We start from the raw sequence: 13,182 nt of genomic DNA on the forward strand, positions 1-13,182 counted from the left end.
CTTCGCTGGGCGAGCAGGCCCAGGTCGAGCGAGGCGGACGCCGGTGAGGACTCCCAGGCGCAGCCCCTCCCCTCGGGCAGGTACCCCTCTCGGGCGGGAGGGTGGCAACGGCTACGTGTGGGGAGGGGGCTGGGAGTGGTCTTCTTTTCACTCCCCCGTGGAGGTCCTGAGGTATCCCTGTGGGTGGGTGGGTGAGTGGGGACGAAGGGGACCCCCATTCTGGGGGGGGGGGGTCCAAAGGAAGACTGGCTGGGCCTTTGGTTTGGCCTGGCTGCGCCCCCTCTGTGCCCTGTTGTTGACCCTCCCTCTGGCTCTACAGAACAGAAACATTCTTATTCTCTAACAGGAGGTGACTCTCTCCTCCCGGCAAGGTCTTCTGTGGGAAAACAGAGATCCATCATCAATATTAATAACAATGACTATTAACAAACGTTATTAGTACTATTACTAATACTGTTAATAATGTTGTTAATAATTAGTGACTCTCTCCTCAAGGTCTTATTTGGGGAACTGGAAACCGTGTTGTTGTTAGTGATAAATAATAGTAAGTGACTTTTTACACATGATGTATCATCGTCAGTGTCATTAATAACCAGTCAGTGTATTTGTTGCAGTCATCGATCAGAATAAGAGCTGCTGTAGCACAGTGGTTAAATGGTTGGGCTGCGAACCAGCACTCTGTTGGTTCGAATCCCACTACTGCTATGAGTTCAGCAGGTGGGCTTGGGTAAGCCTCTCCTCTCAGCCCCAGCTGGATTGTGGGGATAATAATACACTGTGAGAACTGCTGTAGCATAGTGGTTGGGATCAAATCCCACTACTGCCATGAGCTCAGCAGGTGACCTTGGGTAAGCCACTCCTCTCACTCCAGCTCTCCAGTTGTATTGTGGGGGTAATAACACTGACTTTGTTCGCTGCTCTGAGTGGGGCACTAATCTGTCTAGAATAGCAGTATATAAGCACAATTATTATTATAGGAGTTGCTGAAGCATAGTAATTAAGTGGTTGAGTGACCAATCAGCACACTGCTGGTTTGAATCCCACTACTGCCATGAGCTTTGCAGGTGGCCTTGGGTCAGCCTCTCCTCTCAGCCCCAGCTGTATTGTGGGGATAGTAACACTGACTTTGTTAACTGCACTGAGTGGGGCACTAATCTGTCTAGAAGAGTGGTATATAAGTGCAGTTATTATTATTATATTAACTGACTCGCTTCAGTATTAACAATTGGTAACTCTCTCCTAGAAACAATGTTGTTGATAAATAATAAGATGCGACTCTGTCTTTTATGCATGATATATCATCCTCTATCATTAATAAATCAGTCAGTTATTTGTTTCAGTCATCTATCAAATCATGAATTGTAATAAATTAATATTAACTGACTCACTTCCAAAGGTGTTGTGAAGAGAAATAGATACATCATCAACGTTACTAATAATCAGCAACTTTCCTCAAGGTCATATTTGGGGAAATAAAAAATATGTTGTTAATAATAAATAATTGATTAATAAGCAACTCTTTTCTGCATGATGCATCATCAACATCATTAATATTAATACATTAATATTAACTAACTCTCTTCTCAAGGTCTTCTTTGGGAAATTGATAACATCATCATTATTAATAGTAAAATAGGATTCTTCCTTTCAAGATCAAGGCTCTTGTTTGGTTATTTCTCGTTCTCGTTATTGTCATTACTAATAATATAATTATGTGATTCTCCTTTCCTTATGTGGGGAGATAATGTTTCTGTTATTTTTTAAAAATAATAATCATAAGCTTTTCTATAGTGCTTTCAAGTAATCAAATAAACGTAGTTTTGTGGAATGTTTTAAAAAAAATTGTGGAGGAAACAGCTCTAGTCCGCAAAAATCAATGCTAGAATAAAATTTGCTACTCCTGAAGGTGACTCAAGACTCCTGTTTGTTAGTTTCTGCTGAGACGGTTTTTGCCAGGCTGCTTCTGTGGACAGAGCCAACGTTTAAAGCTGTTTACAGACATGCTCTTGCTTTATTCCTTACTACACCAACAGTGCAATCCTAAACAGAGTTACTCCAGTCTAAGTCCATTCATTTTGATGGGCTTAGATTGCAGTAACTCTTCTTAGAATTGCGGTGCGAGGCAGGTTGTTAGTTAATGTACAGTACAATCCTCAAAAAAGTTAATGCAGTCTAATACCATTGAAATTAATGGGCTTAGACTGGAGTAACTCTGCTTAGGATTGCACTGACTACTAACGAATCACTTCTCCAAACCTGCTGCACGTGACGCTGAATAAAAAGCATAAAAGATCTGATGCAATATCGGTGAAATGAGAAAATCAAATTAAGTGGCAGACTGAACAACATCAAAAGGTGAATGATTTAAAACAGCACGAGGGGAAGTGATGTTCAAAAATTAGTCTTTAAAAAGCCTCAGATCCAGATGGTCAGCTATAACAGCATAAAACATCTGTCTAATTCTAAAAGAATAGAAGACGATTGCTCCTATTCTTTTAGAATTAGGCCTTCTCAAAAATAAAATCCAGTCTTTGGGGATTATAGTTACAAACTCTCTATAGTTCTGCTAATAGAACTTGTTCTCCCCTAAACTTGGGGATTGTCCCTAATGTAAGTCTTCCATCAGTATACCTTTACCAACTCCTGGCTCCCAATTTATGTAGAGCCTTTTCTCTGGCCAGATTTAATGTTCTTCCTACAGCCATTTTATCTGGTAGATTTCATGGGATTCCTTATTCTAGCAGGTGTTGTCCTTGTTTGATGGACTGTGTTGAAACTGTCTCCCATGTTCTTCTCCAGTGCTCTTTTTATCTGGCGCCACGCTGGGATCTTCTACATCCTATATTAGTCCAACTTTCAGAGTTTTCTGATGATTTTAAGGTTCAGTTTCTGCTTGACAACCCAGATGGGGAAATAACTGAAATAGTAGCAAAGTTTCTCTACAGTGCCATGGCTATACGCCCTGACAAGTAATATTCTATACTGATTTTGCTGTACTGCTGCCCTGTTCCTATCTGTAATTTTAATCTCATTCTGTATGTACTCATTTCTGTATTTAAAATCTTATATTTTTATATATGCCAATAAAGGCTTGCTTGAGAGAGAGATTGCCGTTATCCCCATATGCCGGGGATCCACCAGGTCTTTAGCAGCTAGCTACTAGTGCTCCTTAAGGAAAGTCATCTGAGTTGGCTAGTTTATTTTAACTACGGAGCGCTTCCAAGAGTGTGGGGCCCTTATCATTGGATAGATCAAAGGTTGCCCAGATTTTGAAAGCTGCCAGCTACTACGAGGTGGTGGCGGGAGATTGGAGGGCTATCGTCTGGGGTGGGACTCTCTCCAGATGCAGTGGGCTAATGCTGCTGCCTTTTAGGTATTGCTCCTAGAATTTGGATGAGGAAATAATATTTAGCCATTTTTTTAAAAAAAAAATTCAAAGCACTGCTGATGTGCCATCTTGGAATCCTTGCAATATTGTTGAGTCGTTTAATATTATGCCCATAATTGCATATGAAGATAGTGGCGCGGCGGAGGCCTTTCAGATATCACTAAATGTTTTCAAATGTTCCCTTTCTATCTCATCGCAGCCATGAACTTGTTTGGGCATAATCTTAGAATGGGTGTGATCTTAACTGGTGTGGCTTTCCCCGCTGCTCATCTGCAATAAGGAGATGATAATGGTGGGTTGGGCTTTTGCAAGGATGTACTAAGATAATGGTATCTGTGAAATGCAGTCCGTGTGAAACTGCCTTATCGTTGGCCAATCTGTCTCAGTATCGTCCGGCCTGGCAAGCAGTGGTTCTCTGGGATTTTAGCTGAGGAAAGGCCTTTCCTAACACAAACTCTCTAAGATTATTTAACCCAAGATCTGAGGATTCAACCTGGGATCTTGTGCACACAAAGCACAGCCAGTTCCCTAAAGCAGAAAAGTAAAAGGTAAAGTCCCCTGTGCAAGCACCGAGTCATTACTGACCCACAGGGGAACGTCGCATCACGGTGTTTTCTTGGCAGACTTTTGTTATGGGGTGATTTGCCATTGCCTTCCGCAGTTATCTACCTAAAACAGGCACGTGCAGATAAATTTTGACTTGGTTTTAATAACTGCACGAGGAGATCTATATGACCAAAGGAGATTTGGACATGTTCACTGTGGGAGGGCTGCTCTTTGAGACGTTTCTCTTTTGAAACTAAGGGGAGCCCCATAAGCGGTTTAGGATGCAGGACAGGAGTCTGCCATTCACAGGAAAACAATCCCAAACCCTGCTGGGCATGGCAAAGTCCATGGGCGCACTTAAAGTAGCTCTTTGAATCCTGCCATTATGTATTGTTGTACTATCAGTATACGCAGTTCTTTTTAACAGCCCTCTAATTAAAAAATAAAAATAAAAGACCGGTTCTTGGCAAATGGTATGTAATGAATCATAACCATCATGGAAACAGTGCCAAAGTCTGTGGGCAAGGCAGAGCCCTGCCTACCATGCCATCTCCAAGGGCAGGCAGGTGTTGAGAAGCTAGAGCTGATGGGGGAGTCCTTTCTCACAGCCTGGCCTTGATCCATTAATAGGTGTTTGCCGCCTTCTCTCTCTCACACACATCCTTCTCGTTGTTTAGTGGAAAAAACCTAACCTTACTTGGAAGGAGTGCTAGTTTAGAAAATAGTCTAGAGTTTAGTTACTTCTCTGCATCCTTTAACCATCTTGGTTAAAAGGGCAGGTTTCTTTCCTTTGTCTGTGTGCTCAGGGTCAAAAGACAGAGTCCAAGGGCGCAGCTAATCAAATACTTGAAATCTCTGATCAGATCTCCAGGCGTCTCAAAAGACAATTGTGGGAAGGAGAATTTGAATTGGTGTTGCAGTGCTGGAGCATTCGGGTTTAACACCCCCTGGTGCTGTCTCCTGATTAGAAATCCTCCCCACCGAGTGGCTGTTAGTTCCAGTAAAGGAAAAAAGACAGTTGCCTGTCTTTTTACCTACTGCATTTAATAGGTATGCCTAGGATAACTTCTTTAGGAAAAACAGCTTGAGGGTGAAATCCCCTCCCCATTCAACTGTTTTGTAAAGAACATCAAAGGCTTTATGGAATCCATGTATAGATACCAGTATCTCATCTATGGCCTCTTAATTTAGGTGAGTTAACACAGAACTAAGGGGGTAGATTGAAATACAAGGGTGTGATCGCATGGTGTTGGTATCAATTGTGGAAAGAAACAGAAGCAGCCAGCCCTGTCTCATTTCTGTGATTTGCTGCTCCTTTTCCCACGTGCCCCCTCTTCATGACCAGCAGCAAGTATATCCCATAGGTTATTATTCCTTACGCAACTAAAAAAACACTGTGTAGTGCATATAGGCTTGAGGCACCTTTTTAAAAAAAATTGATCGGTGGTGGTAGAAGCTTTTGTGGAGAGGACCTCAATCTCACCCACCCAACCTACATCTCTGTCACATTGCATCTTGCCGTTCATCTAAGCCATCTGAAGAAGTGAGCTGTGACTCACAAAAGCTCATACCCTACCACAAATTTTGTTGCTTTTATAGGTGCTACTGGACTCTTGCTCTTTTCTACTGCTACAGACTAACACGGTTACCCATCTTGATCTATCTCCATGGAAGCCAGTAGGGTAGTATACATGGATCTTCCCACAACAATCAAGTGAGGTAGATTAAGAGGTCACCACAGGCTGTTGTATGGTCATCCAGTGGATTTCACACTAAGCAGGGATTTGAACTCCAGGTCCCCCTAGTTGTAGTCTGATAGTATCAACTTCATGCATCTGAAGAAGTGGTCTTTTAACCATGAAAGCAAAACTTCTGTCTAGGCCATGGTATGGGTACGCTGCATTTCTTTTTTGATCAGTTATTCTCTTCTTCCTTGTTTACAGGTCATACGTTGAACGATGGAGGAGATCAACCAGGAATGACAACAAAAGTCCTAGCCACCCTCTCCTAGGAAGTAGTCATGTTGGAGGGATTGGTAGCCTGGATCCTCAACAACTATCTGGGCAAATATGTCAGTAACTTGAACACGGACCAGCTCTCCGTAGCTCTTCTAAAAGGTAAGGTCTAAGAGGTGCGATAAGATTGGTAAAGTTTTTCTTCAAGCCCACGAACATTATCCCTTCATCTTTTGCTTCTCTTTCTGTTTATTACTCTGTCTAGCTGGGTGTCAATTTGCAGTGGATTGGTTCAGTAGGCGATAAAGCCCCATATGCGATTGCGGGTTAGTGAGGTTATGTTTTATCTGAGGTTCAGTGGCTAGAATGTTTGGTTTATGTGTAGGAAAACTCAGTTCAAATCCACACACTCCATGAAGCACGCTTTGTGGTTCTTGGACTTAACACAAGTTTCGGCAGCTAAAACTTCATGGAAGAAGGATGGGATGCAAATATAGCTTCAAAATAAGATTTGATTTGGTACCTCTGAGATCAGTTGCTTTTAGATGGACTCTTGGCTTTTGTATGGATGTCTGGTGGCATGCATGAGGTTTGTCTTTTTGCTTAATTAATTAACTTTGAGCTATAGTTGCATGTGGAGATAAGGTGGGTCGTATTAGTGGTTCCACAATGTACTTGTTTAATGTAAAAAAAATTACACTGGCTGGCTGTGCAGTAACTAAATTGTCATTGGTTTGCCAAATGAAAATCATGCACCATGGGCAATCTACCCCAACATAAAATTCTAGGAGTTCCTTAGGATGTCTGTTAAACAAACAACATGCCTATAGTGTAGATATTCCCCACGAACGTCAGAAGAGGGAAAGGGAAAGAGAGAGAAAGATGCATATTGAGAACTAAAAGTGGCTCCTGATTGGGATGAAAGGTGACTCCTCCCATCTGGAAAAGGTCCTGAGGCGGCATCTTCCAGAAGGACACCTCAGTGACAAAATCCTCTAGGAATCTAGGATTAGTAATAATCTCTCTTGCCTTGTCTCGGCAGGTGCGGTGGAGTTGGAAAATTTACCACTAAAGAAAGATGCCTTGAAGGAATTGCTGCCGTTTGAGGTCAAAGCTGGTACGTGTTTGGAATTGTGTTTTAAGCCAGGGGAGGTGCCTTCTGCAGCTGTTAGTGCTACTTCAGCTGCCCGTGCCTTACCTGTACTAGTCTATATTTCCATCAGGTAGTTTTTACTGAGCTGTTGGATTGAGGCTGTCTTGAAATCTTCAATCTCATTGGCTTGATGAAGCATGTTTGTCCAGTCCTGCATGTTTGGAATATAAATCCTTTGCTTGTGACTTTGAGGTTTGCAGCATAAATGAAGCCCCTTAACCCAGGCAAAAGCTTCTTCTGTGCAAAGGGGTGAACATATGGAGCTTCTCCCTCCCTCCGCCGAAGTGTAGGAAGCTTCTAGAGGCATGACTGCCGACATTGTTTTCTCTTTGGCGATTTGTAGGCTTCATTGGCAAGGTAACGCTGCAGATACCGTTTTATCGCCCGCACGTGGACCCATGGGTGATATCGGTGTCAAAATTACATCTGATCGGATCGCCGGAGAAGAAAGAAGATTTTGATGAAGAAAGAGAGAGGCTGTTTGAAAGAGAAACCAAGAAAGCAGTCTTATTAGCACTGGAAGAGAAATGGAAAGTGAGTCATTTGGAAGGACTAAATAAATGAGAAGCTCGAGTTATTCCAGCAGTTTGGGAAACGGCTTGCATTTTCAACCTTAAATTTATCTGAACATATCTAGACCACTCAATTAGTATTGATCCCCGCCGTAAAGAAAGTAGGAATCACTTGGGTTGTGTGCTACTGTGTTAAAAAAAAATCAAGTGCTATAACCTATGAATCATCTGGTTATAGTTTAGGATGAAATGGAAAAGGGGAAGAAATACCTGTGCCTTTTATCAATGAAAACTATTGTTCCTGAAGCATGCATTTATTCATGCAATAAAATGACATGGGAAATTGTGATTTGCCCTGAACGGACTGGGACCAGCATACCTGAGGGACCGTCTCTCCCCGTATGTACCCCGGAGAGCGCTTTGTTCAGCAGATAAGAACTTGCTGGTGATCTCTGGCCCCAGGGAGGCTCGTTTGGCCTCAACCAAGGCCAGGGCCTTTTCGGTCCTGGCCCCAACCTGGTGGAACTCTCTGTCTGAAGACTCTCGGGCTCGCCAAGATCTGGTATCATTTTAGCAGGCGTGCAAGACAGAGATGTTCCTCCAGGCATATGGTTGAGGCCAGTATTAGGACCATCGTTGAGCCTCCCATCACCTTCTATCCAATGACATCCCGTCCGTCCGGGTGTCTCCCTCTTTGTATTTGAGGGCAGGAATGTGCAATAGGCCATCTGAGTTATGATTTTAATTGTATTGATATAATTATATATTTTATGAATGTTGTACCCCATCCTGGGCCCGCTTGCGAGGAGGGCGGGCTAAATACCAAAAAAGTAAATTAAAGTACATGTGAATGTGGTTAATAAGACGCACGCGCGTGTGTGTCATGTGAAATGGATATGCCGATACGGGCGGTATCATACAAGTTTTTTAAAATGACATAAATATCATGCATTGGCCACATTCAGATATCAAGAGAGATCATGGTTTACTGAAGGGTTTGATCAGACCTCTTTGAGCTGCGACATCCCAGTGCAGGTAGTCCAACCAGCTGGGACTTGGATTGCCCCAAATCAGGATTGCGAACGTAAGGGTTTGTAGCTCTTTTGTTTACCAGTCCGTACTCATAGTGGCTTGTTATGATCTCGGAATTCACAGACCGCAGTTTTTTGAATCGTTCGCAACTACTTGCCTACAGAGATAGCAGAGCAGGCTATACATTTTCTCTGGTGAGAAGCAGGATAGAAATAGGAAGCCGTTAAAACTGAAGCTTAGATAGAAATCAAGATTAGTTACAGCTGGTAGATCTTTGCTCAATCCAAGGTTTTTTTTAAAAACCCAATTTTATTGTAACATCTGAATGCGGCCTGTCTGCTATACACCACAGCTATCCCCATGTAGGAAAAGTGTTAACATGTGAATCAGCCTTCATTGCTGCCTAAAAGATTCGGGAAGCGTTTGCACCTTGCCTCCCACCCACCCACCGTTCTGTGCTGAGCATGTGGGCCAAGGATGACTTTTTCTGGATGTGCACTTTGCCATAGGCAGAGAGCCTCTGTGGATCTTGGTGGGTAGGTAATTTCTGGATGCTGCTGGTCCTGCTTGGCTGCCGTGCTTCTGTATTGTTCCCCGAAGTGTTTCCACAATGAACAGCTGGCTGTTTGGCTGTTAAGAGACTGCAAATCATCTGGAGTATGTTGCCTGCCCCCCCCCGCCCCCATCTCAGTAAATCTTTGTTTTGTGCTTTGTTCCACAAGGCCCCAAATTCTTTCTGTGTGTCTCTTTTCAGAAAGAACGGGAGCAGGTAGGAGAATCTTACTGGTATTCAGTCACTGCCTCTATCATTACAAGCATCGTAGAGAACATCGAAGTAAGTTGGATGGGTCGACAGAACCCTGCCTTGTTTAGTGAGCAATTTAGTTAGGTATAACCAGAGCAGAATTCCAAAAACCGTCATGCAACACCTGTTTGTTGAGACCAGCCAAAATATCAAGCATTCCAGAGCTCAGGAAATCTGTCTTAGGTTGGCTGTTAAGCACCAAAACAAAGATTGGGCGGCGAGAGGAGATGATGTTTAGGGCACAGAGGACAAGTTTCTTTACCTGCCACTTTGAAGAGACTGATGGAATTCAGGATGCAGTGCAGACTTATCCTTGATTGAGTAGCACATCCTGGACCCAATTTTACACTCGGTGTCGCATTGTGGCTGTTCCCTCTGGGGTCCAGGGTTGGAGAATCAGGGTTGTCTTACCCTAAAGAAGGTGGTCTTTGTGGGGGGATGGTGCCATCCAGGGGTCATTTCGTAGAAAAAGAGCTGGAGGAACTCATTAGCATAACCAGTTAGCATATGCCATGCCCCTTGACATCACAGGAAATGTGCCATTGGCATAATTGATTTGCATATGCCACAGCCCCTGACATCATCTGTCCTGGCTGTTTTGGACCCAATCCTGGCCATTCAGGGGCGAAATTGGGCCCAAAATGGCAAAAAGGGGCTGTAAATGGCCAAGCAGGAGCCCCAAATGGTCAGGATTGGGCCGCTGCTGAGCAGGAGAGTGATCCACCACCCGTCAGAGGCCCGATCCAGGCCATTTCGGCCCCAATCCAGGACAAAACAGGCCCCAAATGGCCGAGAGTCAGGTGGGCGGGGCCACCTGGCATGTGACCTCTTTGGGGAACTGCCGGAACTGTGTTCCTGCGCGTTCCCCCTCGAAATGAGCCCTGGTGCCATCCCCATACGGTCCTTGGACCTCTGGTGGGTGGAGAGGCCAAGGAGTCCTTTCCCTACTTCTTCTGTAACACTTTTCATTCTCTCCACCCTCCCACCCTAGTTAAAAATTCAAGATGTCCACTTAAGGTTTGAAGATGACATCAAAAATCCATCGCAGCCGCTTGCATTTGGAATCTGTATAAAAAATGTCTCTGCACAGAATGCCGTGAATGAGCCGGTGAGTGTTTGCTTCTAATGTTGGTGTGATGTGTTCTGGGATTTGTGCAAGTGGCAGAGGCAGAATTTTTTTCTTCCAAATATTGGCAGATTGCCCAAACAGGGTATTCAACAGAAGAGGTTCAAATATTGGCAGATTGCCCAGATTGGAGTATTGGAGAGGTTTGAGTTGAAAATTAAACTGTTCCTTCAGGTTGGAGTGTGATGATGACCTCCAGGGAGGTAGGATGTTGGCTGGAGTTGAGAACATTTCCCCCCAAGTCACAGATTTTTTAGGGGGCAAAAAACTCCTTCACCTGACCCACACTGTTTGGACTTCAAGCACCTTGTATCGTAAGCCTGAGATGAACCCTTTGCTTGTTGGTACAGTGTGATCTGGTTTAGTTAGTGTTATTCCAACAGACAGAGGGAAAATGAGTTATCTGGCTTAAGGTGGGGTGAAGCAACTGTGTTTGATACTGTTGTCCCTTCCAGCTCCATCATTTCATTGAGTCGTCTCTAGAATGTCATGTTCTTGTTTAGGGATGGCAATTAGTATTTAAATGCACCATCCTAAGTAGATTTCCACCCTTCTAAGTCCATTGAAATCAGTGGGCTTCGAAGGGTATAACTCTCCTTAGGATGGCACTGGCAATTATTTTAATGTGAAAAAGCAGCGTGAAAAAAAATCAAGAGTGTATTTTGGGGGGGGGGGTTGCTGGGGATAATGTCAGGAATCATCATATTCAAATGGAGTAACGTTTTGCTGATTTCTGCAGTTGGCCATGATTCCATTGTAGCTGAAACCCAGGTGTTTGTGTGTATTGTTTTAAGGTGGAGGATCTAATGAGAAAAAAACAGCTGGATATTGCTGATTTCAGCATCTATTGGGATACCAATTGCACTTTAATGGGAGACTTGCCACCAGGGGAACTGCAGGTACGAGGATCGGCTTCTTGAGGGTGGGGGTCAGAGATGCTGCTGCATAGTAGATACAGGGGGAGCGCTTGCAGAGTTTTTTAATGTTAAAATGAATTTCGAAGAGGCAAGGGGAAAGCAAGTAGGTTTGTATAATGAGTTTTGCATGAACATAGTAATGATATAGTGCAGGGGTAGCCGAACTGTGGCTCGGGAGCCATACGTGGCTCTTCTAGACATATTGTGCAGCTCCCAGAGGCCTCTGAGTATCGCCGTGGCCATACATTTTATTTTAGTTTATTTTTTTCCCTCCCTTCCCTTTCCTTCTTTCTTTCCATGTCTTTCCCTCCCTTTCCCTTTTTTCCTTTTTTCCTTCCTTCTTTCCATGTCTTTCATATTTTCAATAAAAATGTTAAGGTCGCTAGGTCTGACTCAGAAAATACCTGGGGACTTTGGGGGTGAAGCCTAGCAAGGATGTGACATCACTTCTGTGATGTCACTTCCAAGTCAAAGGTCAGGTGATGGCTCTTCCCAAGCGCCACCCCTTCCGATGATGTCAGTTTCAGCATACTGCAGCAAAACCCCACCCCTTACTCTGATGTCACTTTCAGGACACTGCCCCAAACCCGCCTCTTCATTTGAAGTCACTTCAATGCATCATGTCTTGTGGCTCTCAAACATCTGACATTTATTCTATGTGGCTCTTACATTAAGCAAGTCTGGCCACCCCTGGTATAGTGGGTCAGGTGTCGGACTAGGATCTGAGAGACCCAGGTTCGAATCCTCACTCTGCCACGCAAGCTTGCTGAGTGACCTCAGACCAGTCTCGTCCTCTCAGCCTCACCTACCTCTCAGGGTTGTTGCAAAGATTTTCTTGAGCAGGAGCGACTCTTCCAACGACTGTTGTGCAGATCTGTAAAATGTCTGCTAGAATGAATTTGTCTGATTTCCAGGAAGCTATGGATAAGAGCATGGAAAGTCGAGAGCACAATTACATCCTGGAGCCTGTGTGCACCTCTGCCCTCCTCAAGAGAAACTGTTCGAAAGAGCCGCTGAGGTCGCGACATTCCCCGCGGCTTGAGTTCGACATTCAGATGGAGACGATCCCACTGAAACTTTCTCAGGTAAAAGCTGCCTAAGGAAGAAGTTGCGTTGTTGCGTTCCTAGATGAGATACAGCGAGTCATACGGATTACAACCATGTGAAGATAAAAACTAATTTATATGAAACCTTTCCCATCCAGTCTTCAGTGGCACATACAAATCCACTGATATGAGTGGGCTCGGTTCAGGTTTAAACATTTTGAATACGTTTATGTTTATTCCTTTGTGCAAGGCGATTCTTTCTAAAATGGCTGAATTGGCGTCGCTGCGAGCGAGGCTTTTAAAACAGTCTGCGTCACCATCCTCTGTCGTTTTTGTTTGCACAGACCCAGTACCGGCAAATCATGGACTTCTTGAAGGAACTGGATCGAAAAGAGCGGCAGCTTAAATTTAGAAAATGGAAGCCCAAGGTTGCGGTAACTGGAAAGTATGGACGTGATCAGCAATCTCTGTACCTTTTAGAAGTTTAGATTTAAAAGTATGACCAAAGCAAAGTTTGGTAGGGATGCGCGTTCGAATTACTGTTTTGTTTTATGTTTCCCTGTGGGTTCTATAAAATGTGGCTCAGGTATTGGCATCACAGTTCTGGGCAGGTGTGCTTGCAATGAAATGTGTGCTGGTTATCTCTGTCAGGAAGTTTTCTTTAAAAAAAATGTTAATATTGCCCAAATGATTTCCTAAGAA

General features: G+C 43.8%; 1 protein-coding gene across 2 annotated transcripts in view; it reads left to right on the plus strand.

The window, feature by feature from the left end:
• Positions 1 to 13,182, plus strand: part of VPS13D (vacuolar protein sorting 13 homolog D) — a 140,956-nt gene continuing 127,774 nt past the window's right edge. For both annotated transcript variants that reach the window (XM_055000952.1, XM_055000954.1), the window contains exons 1-9: positions 1 to 80; positions 5,878 to 6,051; positions 6,932 to 7,006; positions 7,386 to 7,576; positions 9,341 to 9,421; positions 10,383 to 10,499; positions 11,312 to 11,416; positions 12,349 to 12,519; positions 12,825 to 12,925. In XM_055000952.1, the coding sequence (XP_054856927.1) occupies positions 5,955 to 6,051; positions 6,932 to 7,006; positions 7,386 to 7,576; positions 9,341 to 9,421; positions 10,383 to 10,499; positions 11,312 to 11,416; positions 12,349 to 12,519; positions 12,825 to 12,925 (938 nt within the window). In that variant the 5' untranslated portion in view covers positions 1 to 80; positions 5,878 to 5,954. The remainder of the gene's footprint in view (positions 81 to 5,877; positions 6,052 to 6,931; positions 7,007 to 7,385; positions 7,577 to 9,340; positions 9,422 to 10,382; positions 10,500 to 11,311; positions 11,417 to 12,348; positions 12,520 to 12,824; positions 12,926 to 13,182) is intronic.

This window comes from Eublepharis macularius, chromosome 17, assembly GCF_028583425.1.
Source record: "Eublepharis macularius isolate TG4126 chromosome 17, MPM_Emac_v1.0, whole genome shotgun sequence".
Classification (NCBI taxonomy): domain Eukaryota; kingdom Metazoa; phylum Chordata; class Lepidosauria; order Squamata; family Eublepharidae; genus Eublepharis; species Eublepharis macularius.